Raw genomic sequence first — 17,478 nt, forward strand, 5'->3', positions numbered from 1 at the left:
TTTGAAGACCCCTGGTTTAGGAGATTGAGCTGAAAACATAGGTGAAGAAAATCTTACGTTATATGTTCTATATTTCTGTAACAGCGATACACATGTGGACCAGGGAACTCTTATGATGTAATAGAGATGAAGAGCTCAGATTGAGAAGCACGTTCGTTTCATCCTCTCCTTTCTTCTTTAAAATGTAATTCTGCTTTGCAATAAATTTTGGGTTGTACTTTTAAATTAAATGTAGAATTTGGCATCAATGTGTAGCAGTGGGCACCCCTTCAAATCCAAAGAAGGTTCAATTCCAGCATATCTTGAAAACATCTATACCCAGGGTGTGCCATGTACCAAAATACTACAATCTCCCCAAACCAGAGTTTGAAGACTCCCATAGCCAAGACAAGACAAGAGAAGCGTTTGACCCTCAGAGTACCCTTTTGACATCGTAAAGCTGGCCATAGGTGACTTGAATTTTGGTTGATTTGTTTGAATTGGCTGAAATTTTAGCTGTGGGTGTCCCTTCTGACATGACCCAGCTTGACAAACCTAGATTGAGAAATTGAAGGAGCCTGGCAGAAAAAAGTTGTTAAACCAGTGATTTCAACCAATCAGCCGTGCTGGCTGTCTGATTACAACACTAGGTGTGGGTGAAACACTGGATATTGATTCTCTGATTGCTGATTCATCAATTCACTGGTCCAAAAAATAGTGGCAAAGGGGCGCTGCACCCAGAATTTCACAGGCTTTTAGAATGTGGACAAATTAATTCCTTGAGCTCAATTGGCCTGTATCTGGCTAATCATCACAATGGCGGGGTCCCCTCAAGATAAGACATTCACCTAAGTTGAGAAATGCGACTAATAGTTTAAAGTGAGTGCCAAATAAAAAATACTTAGGAGTCAAAGTCTTTATTGTTCAACCGGTTACAAAAATCAGGGCAAAGGGCATCCAATGCATTTTTGTTTCCCCTGAAAAGCTTTGATGTCCTTTGCCCTGCATGTTGTTACCAGTTGAAGAATAAATTGTTGGACTCCTAAGCATTTATTCATTTTGTGCTTTCTTTAACCTGTTACTCAATGATCCTGGTCAAATCTGACTTTTTGCACAAGCAAACAAACCTGCTGATTGTATCACGTTTGAGTCCCTATTCAATTAATTGGGGGCAATCTATAGGCCCTTGGACCACATTGGCTGCCTTTCGTCCTTTCCGTAACATTTACCAAACCAATAAATCATTGTTGGACTTGGATCATTTGTTTGGCGCTCTTTCTGGTGCAACTGTGAAAACAGCAATTAGATTCCTGATCCTAAATGTGGATGTGGGAATCTGTCGATTTCCCTTGTTCGGTTTGTTGAGAAATCTTTTGCATGTACGGCCATTTTAATGCAAGCCTGTGCGTGTGATTTCCTAAAGATAGGTTCACTTTAAGCCTTCCCGTGGCTTGGCATGTTAGATGGCCATGGTGCCACATTCCCCACTAATGACGTTCATTAAGGGCAGGCGAATTCCAACAGATGACGGTGGCAGATGTGACAAATCCTTGACAGGGGGCTTCTCCGCCTATCGACGCTTGTAGGGGTTAATGCAAATGGAAGGAGCTGAACAAAGCCGAAGGTGGATTTCTCGAATGCTTATTAGCAAGCGCCAAACCACCTTGGGATCCTTGTCTTTCTCTCTCTTTTTTTTTTTGGGCTTCCTTCCAAACTTGGCTGTATGAAAGGTGTCTAGTTAAAAAGCGTATACAGCAAATTAAATACATTATTGTGATAATGGGTTGACATGAAGTACAGGTCCATTAGACTTATGACAGTTATAGAAAAGCGGAGGCCTGCACCCTGTTCGGTCGTCGTCTTTGATATTCATTCAATCCAGCGCCAGGTCCAGGGATTCTCAGAATTAAGTGAAGGGTCATTATACTTTAAACACCGTGGAGAAGCCTAGATTGGCAATTAAGCAGCACTCTCTGACACTCGCCGATGCCACCCTGTGACCCCCTTTCGATTGAGATGTTGGAGCTTGGGGCCCTCAGCATGCTAAATTGGTGAAAGGCACTTCTCCTGACGAGGGCAACGCTGAAACCGTCTGCCTTCAAAGGGAAGCCACATCATGTTTTAACCATAAAGTGGGCGCATGCCAGGCGCATTCCCGGGCAGAAATAGATGAAATGTTACAAGTGCAAGAGGATAATGACAAATCCAATGCGATTCAAAGGAGCGCGGCTGCAGAACGGAGCGCATCCCACAGCTTGTGCATAAAATCAAGGGCGGCGGATGACAGGCGCTTAATGGAAGCGTGTCAACAAGCACGCAAAATGAGGCCGCAGAAGGCGGAAGCCCCAGAGACTGGCAAGAACAAAAAAAAAAAAAATTAGTTGTCCCAACTTAGTTAACTCTCATCATTATATTCTGGCTCGAAGCCATAGAGGCGGACAGGGACTCTAATGAGCTGCTTTCAGGGTGTTTACTGCCCGTCTACGGTATGCGAGACACCTTTGTGATGCAGAACGGCATTCTTCTTATATTCATCTAGCTAAATGTTTTTTTTTTTTCTGAAAAGAGCCTGGGTTACATTTCTAAAAAAAAAAAAAAAAAATTACAAATATGAAAATATTGGAATGCAGTCTTTTTTGTTTTCTATCTACAATGCCATTTTTTTTTAAGATCCAAAATCTTTTTAATATTTATTTTATTATTTTTTAGCAATAAGTGTTAAAGGACTGGGTCAGCTCCTGCTTTTTTATTCTGTATGACATGGATGTTCCAGTGGTCTTCCTGACATAATTCCAGACTCTGTTTCTCTAGTATTTGGTTGTTCCAGGCTCCTTTGTGTGTCCCAGCTCACCCTGTTACATTCTTTGGAATATAAAACAAAGAAGTAGGGATGGGGGATGGGCACAATGGGTGCGCACAAACCAAGAACTCTGCAAAGGGATGGTCAGAAGCCCTCATAATGGACACATCAGGTGTCTAGACTCAAGAGCTCAGAGCAGGGATGGTGGGAACCCCTCATAATGGGCACAGCAGGTGTATAGACCTAGGAATTTAGAGCAGGGTAGGTCAGAACCCCTCATAATGTGCATAGGAGACATGAAGACCCAGGTGCAGGGTTGGTGGGAGCCTCGCATTATATATGGGCAATTTGTTAGCTGTCTGTTCTTGATACACACACATTTTTTGCTTCCTGCTTACTAATGCTGCACAGTAATTGTGCTTTGCTATCTCTCCTCTCACTTAGTAGTAGTCTACCAGTTAGAACTGACTTGACTGAAAGCAGTAAAAATTGTACAAGACTAGCTAAGCTTATCTGAGCAGTCTGTAGGCATGGTCTACAAGACTGGCTGAGCTTATATGAGCAGTCTTTAGGCATGGTCTACAAGACTGGCTGAGCTTATCTGAGCAGTCTTTAGGCATGGTCTACAAGACTGGCTGACCTTATATGAGCAGTCTTTAGGCATGGTCTACAAGACTGGCTGAGCTTATATGAGCAGTCTTTAGGCATGGTCTACAAGACTAGCTAAGCTCATATGAGCAGTCTTTAGGCATGGTCTACAACAGTGGTCCTCAACTCCGGTCCTCAGGGCCCACTAACGGGCCAGATTTTAGGTATTACCTTGGGGAGATGCAGACTAGAGTACTGCAATCACTGAGCAGCAAATTATATCACCTGGGATGGATTTCAGTTATCTTGCAAACCTGGCCTGTTAGTAGGCCCTGAGGACCAGGGTTGAGGACCAAGGGTCTACAAGACTAGCTGAGCTTATATGAGCAGTCTTTAGGCATGGTCTACAAGACTAGCTGAGCTTATATGAGCAGTCTTTAGGCATGGTCTACAAGACTAGCTGAGCTTATATGAGCAGTCTTTAGGCATGGTCTACAAGACTGGTTGAGCTTATCTAAGCAGCCTTTAGGCATGGCCCTCAACCTAGCTGAGCTGATCAGAGCAGTCTTTAGGCATGGTCTACAAGACTAGCTGAGCTATTGCTCACACAATAAAAGTATAGGAGTACAAATGCTGGGCGGCACTGTGAAAGGTTGGGGGAACTGTGGAGGCTAAGGGCTCTCAGATACTTGGGAGCACTGTAGGCCACTATAGAAGTTTGGAGCACTATGGGATGGGAGAGGCCATGTGGAAGGTTGAGGCTCTGTTCATATATTGGCATCCCTAATCGCAGAAAATCGCGGGACACTCGAGACATTCCAGTCACTTCCAATGGCAACCCAAATGCGGCATGATTTTGCCACGATTGTTGCCTGATGAAACGTGGTAAAATCATGCAAACAGAAACACGGCCCGCATGTTGCCCCAAAGAAGTTCTTGTTGCCCAGCGACTCCTGGCAAAATCGCGCCGCGTTTGGGGTGCCATTAGTGACGGGAATAGCGCCGGCATCCCGTGATTTTCCGCGATTCTAAACCGTGGGCAGAATCAAGGCGATTCTGCCAGCAATCCAGGTGTCAATATGTGAAGGGAGCCTAAGGGATATGCAGCTGGCTGAAGGCCCATGAGAGAGAGAGAAGCCACAGCCGACTGGTTGAAAACCACTAGTCTAGGTCAAAAGACTGGACAGAATTTTTTATTTTTTTTAACCACTCTATAAGCAAACATTTTGTGATATTACAAGTAGGAAGGTCATGTTTATTTTTCTGTTGTTTCTTGGTGGTTTCATGAGGGCGATATGGTCCCCAGAGTTCCAAACCAGATGCCAGCTTGTTTATTTAACAGCGATTTTTAGAATGGAGTAGCATGTAAATGACAATGAAGCCAGAATTTTATCTTACTGGTCATGTTGGATTCCATTTTCATATGATATTGTACAGTTATGGTGATGGGGAGCACAACGTGTGTGGGAATTGTGTTAAAGTGAATTGTAGAAATGTTTGTCCTCCCCCTTTCATTCATGTTTATTCTGACAATTTACACAGCTTTCTCTCCTCCAGATTCCCTCCACACATGGTGCCGCCCCACCACAGTTTACATACAACTGGAATCCCTCATCCCGCCATAGTGACCCCAAGTGTCAAACAGGAATCTTCGCAGAGTGACGTGGGATCCATGCACAGCTCGTGAGTTTCCTATTTACCTTACATGACTCTAGATCTGCTCTATCACTGAATTGTCCAGTACTAAGAGTTCCTACAGTAGAAGTCCTGTACACCCCCAACTCCAGTAGAAATGCCCAGCCCATGTAGATATCCTCCACAATGACAAATGTCCTCCATCCATACCAATTGCCTCTGCTTTTAGTTAAATAATATAAATGATATTGATGCTTTCTGGATGCAAGGACATTCTAATTTGATGCAGATAACCCATGCCTATAGTAAATGTTTTTTGTTGCATTTAAGCTTTCCCCACTTGAAGTGAAGGTTTCTAATTTGGCTTATGTCCAAAGCCTATTTTTTTGTAAGCTTCAAGTCCTCTACTGATAACCATAATGTTCCATCCAAATACATATCCATCCTTTTCTTGTAGTCTCTCTCTGCTCAGGCTTCCTTGTAGACACCAACTCTTGCAGTAAAACTCTTCTTTCTACGTGCGATATCCTCTAGTAGTGAAGATGTGTCATTCATTTTCTTCCTGTAGTGATCCTTTCTGGCCCATGTAGATATGACTACATGTAGTCTTACATCTTACATCCATGTAGACATCCACTGCCCTTTCTTTCAATCATATTTAGTCTTGAACTAATTTAGAAATCCTTACATGCCTTGCATCAATGTAAATGTCTATTCAATCCTCCATCTATGCAGACCTTCTCTTTCCAAACTTCCATACTTTTCAGTTTCATCTATTTTTGTGTTTGGGTTGAACTCAGCCGTGTGACTTTTTTTCAGCCTGACATCCTTTTCCCAGTCTTCAATCCATATATATTTCATCCATTCATGTAGACCAGGGGTGTCAAACTCAAATTAATTGTGGGCCGCATCAGCAATATAATTGCCCTCAAAAGGACCAGTTGTACCTGTAAGACTAGATGTCCAGAGCATCCCCTACCCTTACATAAGACGTCAAGAGCCTCCCCATCATTAGAAGTTGAGTCCCCCACCCTCCCTTCATCACAGTGCACCCCCCTTACCTTGTGCTCCTGCTGGGAAGAAGCTGGAGGCATGGCTGGAAAGCAGAAAGTACAAGGTCTGGAGGAGGGCTGGAGCTCTCCTGCAGATGCAGGAGAGGTGCGATGGCCACATGAAATGGCCTGGAGGACCGTATTCGGCCTACGGGCCTTGTGTTTGACACATGTGATGTAGAAAAACTCCACAAAAACGAATTTATCCATCTACTCATATTTTCAACCAAATTTCATCCACATAGATGTTCTCTGTTTAGCCCTTCATTAAGATTTCATCTGACCAGTTCCCTGTAGATGTCCCCCACCCAGCCATGAAGACAAACTTTGCATAGTATGCTGTTTATTTAGACATCCTCTGATTTTTCCTCACCCATGAAGATGTCTGTAACCCAGTCTTCAGTGCATGTAGACATCCTTCATAAAGGTCCCTTCCTCCATTTTTATCCTTCATAAGGTCTTCTGTCCATAGAGACATGCTTGGTCATACATTCATTTAGATGTCCTTTGTCCATTTCTTCATAAATGAGAACATATTCTGACCAGTCTTTTATCAGCGTGGTCATCCTCTGTCTAGGCTCTCATTTGGATGTTCACCATCAGTCTGTGTTTCCAATGCCAATTTATTGCAGATGTGCTAAGCTCTTTGTGAAAGTCTACCTTATATTGTAATTCTTCTACACAAAGTGAGATGATTTTAGATCTCCTGAACCTGTAATGGTTGTTTCCCATCCGTGATTCAGGACATCCTTTGCTTAGTTAAAGTTTCCTGTTTATGTATTATCCTAAACCTGCTGTAAAAAAAATGGTCTTTGAGTAACCCTCTGCGGAATTACTAACGTTATGTCTTTTTACAGAAAACATCAGGATTCCAAAAAGGAAGAAGAAAAGAAAAAACCTCACATAAAGAAACCTCTTAATGCATTTATGTTGTATATGAAGGAAATGCGAGCAAAGGTTGTAGCCGAATGTACATTAAAAGAGAGCGCAGCCATTAACCAGATCCTCGGCCGAAGGGTAAGTGTAGAAAGAACTCGACAAAGCACTAAACATCATTAACAATGACAGCAAAGCTCCCACTTTTTATATAAAGTTATTTGTTTGGTAAAACATTGTCGCATAGCTATTTGTAGGGAATAATGAGGAGCAAGGAGCACCACACCAAGAGGTTAGAGCCCAAAGGTTGTTTATTTCACTGAAAATGCAAGCACAGGACCTGTAGATTTAGCCAACACATTTTGGGGTCACAGGTCTTCATCACAGTTTCTATTGTGTGTAGAATGGCAAATAAATGGACTCGGGGGAGTAATAAAGATTACGGTGTTAGAAATTCAATAGCACGCCTATCAACAGCTGTTGTATGCAGCAACCGTAATGTACATTGAAACGGCCACTTGTAGTCCCCATTGGAAACCCGTATGACAGGGTGACATTTAGGAAACAGGGCCAGAGCGTTATCACTCTTTGAGAAGAAGTGCCCAAATAAGGACCTCAGTAGCGGAATAATACAAATAAAAGCGACATATTTGAATATGTTGAAAATTACTTTAGAAAAGGGGTTAACATCTTAAATGCGGTTATCTGCGGGGATGGTAGGGTCGTGGGATTTTTCCTCAGGTCTGTACAGAGTTAAAGCGGAGTTCCACCCCCCTCAAATACTGTAGCTGCTGACTTTTAAATAGTAGAACTTACCTGTCCAGGGATCCCGCAATGTCGGCACCCAAAGCCGATTTACGTATCGGCTCTCTGGTGCCGCCGCTGCCATCCAGAGTAAGGGAACCCGGCAGTGAACCCTTCCGGTTTCACTGCTGGTTCACTGCTGGTTACCTACTGTGCATGCTCAAAGCGCGCTGCACTTTGTAGTTGGCCCGTCGGTGGAGGAAAAGGGAGCACCGCTGCGCTGTCTCCCGGGAAGGGTACCTGCCAAAAACAGGTACCCGTTCCCCCCTCCCCCCTGAAAGGTGCCAAATGGGGCACCAGAGGGGGGGAGGAAACAGATCAGCAGAGTTCCACTTTTGAGTGGAACCCCGCTTTAAAAGTACTTTTTATTGTACTCGAAAGGCTATTTTTTTTTTAATTTGTTACTAATAGATCTTTTTGATTTCACACCATTCCTTGACTGTGAAGTGTTGTATGGGATTAATTCTTGCTTTGAGCTATGATAATATACTTTGCCGATGTTTAATCAGAACTCCACTTCTCTTTCTCTCTGGGCAGTGGCACGCGTTATCGAGGGAAGAACAGGCAAAATACTACGAGCTGGCGAGGAAGGAGCGGCAGCTGCACATGCAGCTCTACCCAGGCTGGTCCGCACGGGATAACTATGTACGTGGCTATGTAGGTGATATTTTTCCCCCCTTGTAGAGTAACATGTCATGTTATTTTCCTTTGGAGCGAACAAAACACTACATGGTATGTATTGAGACACGGGCAGGCGAGCAATCATTCACCGCAGCCCCAAAATACTATCCTATTAATTCTACCACAGTTCTCCAGTAATTTAGATTGCACTGTCAGTAAATGACCGAGGGTCATTTGACAGTAGATTTCAAAAATTAAAAAAAAACAATAACTTGTTAACAACATTTAAGACAATAAAAGTAATTATTACTTTGCTGCAACATCTCAGCGGCCTCCAGCTGCCATATGTGTCTTGTATATATATTTATGTTGGTGTGCGTTGTAAAGTAGAGTAATGGGAGCTTTTGCGAAGGCGAATTATTCCACTTTACAACGTCTTGTGACATTGTTCTACAGCCTCATCTGTTCACTACAAAGGGGCTTCTGTATAAAAAAGCGGAGGTTTTGCCCATGCCAGCCAATCAGATCTTTTACTCATAATACCAAGCTAAGTAAACAATGACTGGAATCCGATTGGATGTTCATAGGGCTTTCTTGTTCCTTCGCACAAGATTTTATACTTGACGTCTCAATGTTTTTGTTTCAATGAAAAGAAAGATGCATATCTTGTGGACTTTGGTCTTCCCGATACTCTATTCTCCTACTGTTGGTTAGATAACCCTCATGCAGTAAGCTCCTACCTCCAAGAGATCAAACTTTAAAGGGTAAGCTGACCCAAGACGGATATTTCAGTGTTTGATAAATTATGGAGCATTAAGCCTCATGTCAGTCTCTCCTGTCTTTCGGGAGATCTCTGGAGTTCCTGCATTTGCAGACCCACTGTGTCCAAAGATGGGCTCCTAGCATCCCAGATGGGCATTCATGTATTTTATGCTACAGAGAATGTAAAACAAGAAGCTGCAACACCCAAAACCTTGATCTTGATAAGAACTTGGTCGACAATTATGGCAGGAAGATCTTGCTGTTGGAGTATCCAAGACATATAAGAAAGCAAAAGGGCTAAAGTATCTCCTATACCTAAAATATCACATTTGGATGGACTGACATTTTAGTCTCAGATTCAGCATGCATTTTTTTTTAGCATTTAACAAGCTTCAACCGGCTTTCTTGAAGCATTTTTTCGGCCTCAAATGCTGGGTATAGATCTTAATGAATGCTCCTGTTGTAACTATAAGCTTTTAGTAGGCATCAGCAGTCTTCAGGTGTATTAAAATCTAGTTGGGTAAAGATTCTGTAAGGCTAGCCACAAATTGATTTTTTTTTACATAATTTTCCTAATTCGATTGGAATTTTTTGTTGAATTTGAGAATATTTTATGGCACCAAGCACTCATTTGCTCTTTTTTTCAGTTTGCTCCAAGTTAGAATTGGAATCATTCCAAATTTTGGTTTTTATCAAAGTATATACAGCATTCAGTCAACATTTTTTCCCAGGCTTTAAAAAGAACATATTGGGACCTCCCCAAGGGTCCAGAGATTTTGATTCAGAATATACAACTTCATAAACCTCCATCCAAAGCAGTATTAAATCGATCAACCAAGGCGCCCTAGAAGAGTGATTATTCTCGTATTCACAGCATCAAGAGTTGCCGTAGCCAGGTCTTCATTCCTCGTAATTACTCGTTCAGTATTATCATGCGTCATTGCCAGCACACAAGCCCTCATGAAGGGGAATCTGTGAGTCCCCCAAGCAGGTTGGGTTTTTAACTTGACATTGTATTTTTAATAATAAAAGCCATTGTGAAATGAACTGATCGGTGTAGTTCTCATTCATCCAATACCCTGGAAACGGGATTGAGGAATCCATGAGTTTCCTTTGTTGACAAAGAGCTGTCTCCAAACTTCATGAATTGCACTACCTTTCCTTGTTCACTCAAGGAGTCCAGTGCTCCTTTCATGGATGATAAACAAAAAATTGTCTGTCAACGATGGAATGGAAGCTTTCAAGGGGCGCCCAGGATCCCTGGATACAATACCTTTCAGGAATCTGGGGAGAGAATAGGCAGGAGACCTTGCGGGCAAAAAAATAAACAAAAAACCCTTTTCCTCGATCCCTTACTAACCCAACTCTCTGCCACTCCCTTAGCTATCTCCACTTTCATTTCTATTTTTTTTTTGTTATAAACCAAACCTCTCTTCATTTTTATCTTTCTACAACCGGTGTAGCATCCTCTATCTGTGCAACTGCAAACTAACTTTCAATGACCATTTGTCAGAACATATTGGAAAACTAAACTGGTCCCCATTTCAAGGGGGCGATATTGAACTCCCCACCTATCGAAGGCACAATTAATTGCATACAGTGGAATTCCAAACTGTTGGATGTTTTTTTGCGCAGGTGAAGCCCAACACTTTATTCTTTTAAGGAGAGGAGGGAAGGATCAGAGTGGAGTGTGGTGCAAGAGCCACTTTTGTCAGTAGCTCAGTATTCTGATGGGTCTTGGGGCTTAGAACAGCTTGTTCAATGATTCTCGGGAACATAATTACCCATCCATGCGCAACTTTTGTCTTAGAGGCACCCACTCCATAGTAATTCACATTCTAATTGAGAATTGGGGATCTGGAAGAACGTGTTCATTTTTTGGTATTTTTGGACATGATCGAGCTTACATTGTTGAAATGTTCTTGGAATACATTGTGTGAACTAAAGAGAGCCTGTCATTATACAACACATAATGACACAAGCCATCAATGGTCACTACAAGATGTCTGTACATAAATTAATTTGGTGAAAACTGGTCTTCTGCCCCCAAAGCGCCTGAACCCAGATCTCTCCCAGCTCTCCCTGCTCTTGCCTCCAATGTATCCTACATGGTAGTATGTGCAATAAGGGTCCTATGCAGAGGCACATGCATCACTTTGTGGTATGTGTGTGGGGGGCATTTAGTGTATAAGGCCATTTTTCACTGAATTATGGCATTTATCACTAGGTATGTCTGCTTGTGGTGTGTTGTACAATAATAGGTTGCCTGTAACAGATAATACAACCCAAAACTGGTATTTGAGTACTACATGGCTGCTGGAGAGTTCATTCACATCTTTTGACCTCTCTTGGAGATTCAGGTTGGGAGGGCCAGGCAAATTCCTTTTGTTGGAGGGGTAGATTCACAAGCTATGGCAGGGAAATCTCACAGTTGTGGGAGGGGCAGTGATACAAACTACTGCAGGGAAATCTCACTATTGTGGGAGGGGTGGTGACACAAACTGCTGCAAGGAAATCCCACCATTGTGGGAATGGGCAAGACACAAAGTCCGAAAGAAGCCAGTAGGTCAACTCCAGTGTCAGTTTTGGGTGACATTGGCTCTTCTTGTTCCATTGTGCACTTTTTTTTGGTCGCCTAATAGATATGTTATGTTACTAAATGCCATTTTCTTTTTTTTGTGTTTGCTCTATAGGGCAAAAAGAAGAAGAGGAAAAGAGAAAAACAGGCAGGCGAAAGTAACGGTAAGTACCACCCCAAAGTAGCGCCCCCCTCCAATGCTTTTAGCAGAAGGCCCACTGCGGGGGGAGGAAGTAGGTGCCTGGGGTCACCAGTTTGACTCTGATACCCCCTGAACCAGTGATTACTGGACCCCAAATACTTATGCATCCCTTAATGGAATAAAATTAGAGGATTTTTTTGTATAAATGCATGCCATACTAGATAATTTGTGTATTTGCTATATTGCATATTTAACTGTAAAGTACAAAAAACCAGCCATTAGTTTAATGATGACTTACCTGTGTGGTGTTTACTATGTGTGTGCGCATAAGTGTGTGTGCTGGTGTGCGAGGTTTGGTCCCGGGGTCTTTGCTGCATGCTTATTGGGTAATTCCCTGTCTGCCCCTCCCCTTCCCCTCTCCCCTTCCCCATGTGTAATTCAGGCATTAAGGAGGTTTGAAAATACTGCATAGACAATTTGAATTATTTCTATTTTACCAATGTCCAGATTTTGTATAATTTGTTCTTTTTTTACAGAACACAACGAATGTTACCTAAATCCTTGCCTTTCACTTCCTCCGATTGCAGGTGCTAAGCCATTTTTTTTTTGGATTTATTCCTATAGTTTTTCCTGTATTATAATTTTTTTTTTGTTTATTTTTCCCTGAAAATGCATTTTATTGCCATTATAATTTTATTAACATAAACCACTTCTTGCGCGAGAGGATGGGAAAATATAGGTTAAAGTTTTTTGCTGTCCTAGGCTGCTCTGGCTTGAAGCGTTGCTGTGGTTGGGTGGGTTATGAGCATGGAATAGACTTAGGCGGACTGTTGCTCTAATGCCACCGTGGAACCTCAGGCATGCTGGGAGATTCAGTTCCACACAGGCATGCAAGGAACAGATCGCCCAAGCCCGCAGTAATCTTAAATGGGTGGGACTGGGTTAGTGTTAGAGCATGTTATTATTCCAAGGGTGAGCTAAATCAAGTAACTAAAATATTAACATGTCTGCAGCTTTGCTAATTACTAGAAGCAGAATAATCCTCTATTGCATCCAGTAAAGCCTCCGCTGCAGAAGATTAATTGATGGAACTGCTGAAGGTTTACGGAATAATGTAGTGTTGTAATTTTCTGTTTATTATATGGGCAGAGCTGCAGGAACCTTGTGTTATGGAGGAGTCTTTATTGCTTATCATCTGATGCTCCTTTGGCTCCTTGCCTTCTTTCCCAAAGTTTGATAGTTGATCACAACCAGTAAGAGACCCTCCACTATAAAATCTTAAAGCTGAACTCCAGACTTGAGTCTTGCACATTATACAGGTTTCTCTCCTGTACTGAAATTGCCTACTCTGATTTCACTGCACACTTTGAGCTTCTCATAAGGTGTATTAGAAGCTGCAGCAAGTCAGATAGAGTCTCTTTTCTTGGCTGGAGGACGTTGAGCACATCTAGCCTTTTCTTCCCCTAGCCCACCACTTTCATTTGGTTCATCATCATATGTGGGTATTACCTAGAACTTTCTGCATGCAAATACAACCTGCCCAGGAACGGAAACTTCTCCATAAATTTGCCCATCAAGGCGTCTTTTTATTTTATTTGCATGACTCCTCCTAAGAACCAGCCCACTGTTTGCATCAGGACTAAGGGCTCTTGAGAGGAGTATTGAGGCACGGTGCTGTGATGTTTTCAGGAAGCTATGTACCACACCGTACTGGTCCCTTCCACCAGCCATGGTCTTTCTGCATTGCATAGAGAAGCACAGAAAATATGAAATGTAATGATCACAGAAAGGTTCAATGGCATGTTGATAAAGGAGATGGTAGGAAACATTTTTGTGCACAGGGGTGCAACAAAGCACTGCACAGTGGAGCTCGATTAAAGCAAAAAAAAGGGGGGGGATGGAAGGAACCAGGGAAGGCCAAATATAATTAGATTAAACCTCAGCTTTGAATGAATGCATATCAGATGAATTTGAAAACCTTTTTTTATAAAAGTCTGATAGGCTAGGTTCACTATGCTGGTTTCTCCAGGGCTGCGTTTTCGAGAGCCTTTTACCAGAATCACAGCTGTAGAGTAACTACATAGTGCTATGCAGTTCCCAGCGCAGGAAACTGCACTGTGGTTTCCAGTGTGGGGTGCCATTAAGAAATAATGGCATCCCCGCATCTCTGCTTTGATGGAGAGTGCAAAATCTGGTGCAGCTCTGTATAGAAACCTTCTTTTTTTTTTTAAAGCTTAATTGAACACACTGAAGGTAGAAGATGATTGGCTACCATGCATAGCTGCACTAGATTTTGCACTTGCCAGGTTTAGTAAATTAACCCAATAGTGTGTACCTAGCCTTAGGAAGGATTGGCAGAAACACCGAAAACACACCTGAAGCACCTCTGCAGCCTTCATATTTATCTTCTGGACAAGAGTACATCTGAAAAAAACTCTTTCAAATAATTTTCAGATGTGATTTGAAGTACTTCACCAGCTACCTACACTGATAGGCCATTGCTCTAACTTCACTGGCTGTCAAGACACAATCTTGCCTTGAATCACACCTACAAACTCTCTATGGTTCCTTGTGGAGCCTCATACCCTAAAGCCTAGTACACACGCAACGATTATCGGCCGACCGATCGTCCGTCTTTTGTCCAAAGTGGTGTTTTGTTGGTTGGAATGTGCCTAAACTGCACACAAATTTTCTCGCCCGACAAAATTCTACTTCAGAAGTGATGTCATGTGTTGGTTTGCTTTCTTTGTATTATTTCTTCTCTGAGCATGCCCAGACTTGCTCATTAGATTTTTCCCTGTCGAAATCTGTACTGACTGCACGAAAAGCGGCCGTGTTTTGACGGCGGACAAAAATTTTATAGACTGCACACCAGATTTTTTTCGGCCGAAAAGTCGGAGTCGGTTGTCGGAAGCATCATACTAACAAGCCGAAAATCGGCAGATCGGTCGTCGGACGAAAATTCCCTGCCGATTTTCGACGCGTGTGTACGGGGCTTTAGTAGGACCTTAAGATGACCCTAGAAGAACGCTAAGATGGGCAGTTGTTTGCCATCTGAGAAAGCCAGCACAAAAATAGCCCTTTCTAGTAAGGTAGATTGATAACAATTGGAGAACAGACGAGGACAACCAAAGAGGAATTAGTGCCAGTAGCTAACATGACATTTCTGTATTTTTTTATGAACCAACTGCTATAGTGACCATATTCACCCAGGATGCCATCTTGTTAACCAGTCTTGGAGCAAACTGTGTACCATTTTCCATTCAGTTTTTATGGGACGTTGGGCACGGTGTAACCCTCTTTCTTTCCCATCATGACATTGGTCCTCAGTTCTACAGTCACACGAGCTAAGGATGTCAACTCTTGGGCAGCTGTCTTCTATAAAAACATAATAGGTAGATGGAAATCTCTAGAAAACTCTCTTGTTGTGGCTTTCAGTTTCCCAACATAACCCTCCTCCCCACTTCATGACCTTGGACGGCCTTTGTATTCTCTGTCTTTTGTGGTAAAAATGGACTCCTATTTTGGGGGTGTAAATCACTGGATCTACAAGCCTTATAAATAGAAATATGTGTGTTTCTTCTTTTGTCACAAGTTTACATGCTTCTAATTAGTTGGCACACCTGCTCTGTATCTGCTGTCATCCATTTCATTTTTGTAAAAGCTGCAAAAAGCCAACCCAGTCATGCAATACAATATTGGCAACCCATTACTATTTTTTCATTGTATATGTCCCTTTGTGTGTTTTTTTGGTGTGATTAACTGAAACAAGTTGGGTGATTCCTCTCTCTTTCCAACTGTCCACCACCCACTCCCTCCAGCTCTAACAGTCACCCTCATTCCATATATGAATCGAATTATTGATAGCTGTAGTTTTTAAATACATAAGGGCATGAATCAGGGTCAGGAGGGAAGAATTTTCAATATGAAGTTTGGATCAAGAACATGGGGACATTACCACACACTAGCAGGAGGAAAACTCAGAACTTAATTAAATTAAAATTAGTTAAATTATTTTACCTAAACAGTAGTTGATGCTTGAAGTAGACTTCCAGAGGTAGCAAGTCAGCCAACAGTAAATGGGTTCAAACAAACTTGGGACAGACATAGAGATACTCGGACAAGAAAATAAAAAACATGTAATTTATACAGTGGATATAAAAAGTCTACACAACCCTGTTAAAATGTCAGGTTTCTGTGATGATAAAAAATGAGACAAAGATAAATCATTTCACAACTTTCTCCACCTTTAATGTGACCTATAAACTGTACAATTCAGTTGAACAACAAAGTGAAATCTTTTAGGTGGAGAGAAGTAAAAATAAAATAATATGGTTGCATATGTTTGCACACCCTTAAACTAATACTTTGTTGAAGCACTTTTTGATTTTATTATAGCACTCAGTCTTTTGGGGTATGAGTCTATCAGCATGGCACATCTTGACTTGGCAATATTTGCCCTCTCTTCTTTGCAAAAACACTCCAAATCTGTCAGATTGCGATGACATCAGGTCTGGGCTCTGGCCCGGCCATTCCAAAACTTTAATCTTCTTCTGGTGAAGCCATTCCTTTGTTGATTTCGATGTTTGCTTTGGGTCGTTCTCATGCTGAAAGATGAAGTTTCTCTTCACCTTTCTAGCAGAAGCCTGAAGGTTTTGTGCCAGTATTGACTGGTATTTCAAACTGTTCATAATTCCCTCTACCTTGACTTAAGGTCCCTGTTCCAGCTGAAGAAAAACAGCCCCAAAGCATGATGCTGCCACCACCATGCTTCACTGTGGGTATGGTGTTCTTTTGGTGATGTGCAATGTGGTGATGTGTAATGTTGTTTTTGCACCACATATCTTTTGGAATTATGGCCAAAAAGTTCAACCTTGGATTCATCAGAACGTAACACATTTTTCCACATGCTTTTGGGAGACTTCAGATGTGTTTTTGCAAAATGTAGGCATGCTTGGATGTTTTTCTCCGTAAGAAAAGGCTTTCATCTTGCCACTCTACCCCATAGCCCAGACATATGAAGAATACGGGAGATTGTTGTCACATGTACCACACAGCCAGTACGTGCCAGATATTCTTGCAGCTCCTTTTAATGTTGCTGTAGGCCTCTTGGCAGCCTCCCTGACCAGTTTTCTTCTCGTCTTTTCATCAATTTCGGAGGGACATCCAGTTCCTCGTAATGTCACTGTTGTGCCATATTTTCTCCACTTTATGATGACTATCTTCACTGTGCTCCATGGTATATCTAATGCCTTGGAATTCTTTTCTACCCTTCGCCTTACCCATACCTTTTAACAATGAGATCTCTCTAATGCTTTTGAAGCTCTCTGCAGACCATGGCTTTTGCTGTAGGATGCGACTAAGAAAATGTCAGGAAAGACCTACTAGAACAGCTGAACTTTATTTGGGGTTATTCAGAGGCACTTCAAATGATGGCAGGTGTTTACGGACTCCTATTTAACATGAGTTTGAATGTGATTGCTTGATTCTGAACACAGCTGCATCCCCAGTTTTAAGAGGGTGTGCACACTTATGCAACCACATTATTTTAGTTTTTTATTTTTACTTCTCCCCAATAAAAGATTTCCGTTTGTTTTTCAACTGAGTTGTACAGTTTATAGGTCACATTAAAGGTGGAAAA

General features: G+C 42.1%; 1 protein-coding gene across 46 annotated transcripts in view; it reads left to right on the forward strand.

Moving 5' to 3' along the window:
* The window catches only part of TCF7L2 (transcription factor 7 like 2), a 325,847-nt gene that overhangs the window by 293,848 nt on the left and 14,521 nt on the right, over positions 1-17,478 (forward strand). For 10 of the 46 annotated variants that reach the window (XM_082267896.1, XM_082267918.1, XM_082267939.1 and 7 more), the window contains 5 exons: positions 4,910-5,050; positions 6,912-7,071; positions 8,272-8,391; positions 11,811-11,859; positions 12,374-12,424. In XM_082267896.1, coding sequence (XP_082124022.1) covers positions 4,910-5,050; positions 6,912-7,071; positions 8,272-8,391; positions 11,811-11,859; positions 12,374-12,424 — 521 coding nt within the window. The remainder of the gene's footprint in view (positions 1-4,909; positions 5,051-6,911; positions 7,072-8,271; positions 8,392-11,810; positions 11,860-12,373; positions 12,425-17,478) is intronic. The other 36 variants (XM_082267941.1, XM_082267897.1, XM_082267926.1 and 33 more) reach the window with 6 other exon arrangements.

Source organism: Pelophylax lessonae, assembly GCF_965119305.1.
Source record: "Pelophylax lessonae genome assembly, chromosome: 9".
Lineage (NCBI taxonomy): Eukaryota > Metazoa > Chordata > Amphibia > Anura > Ranidae > Pelophylax > Pelophylax lessonae.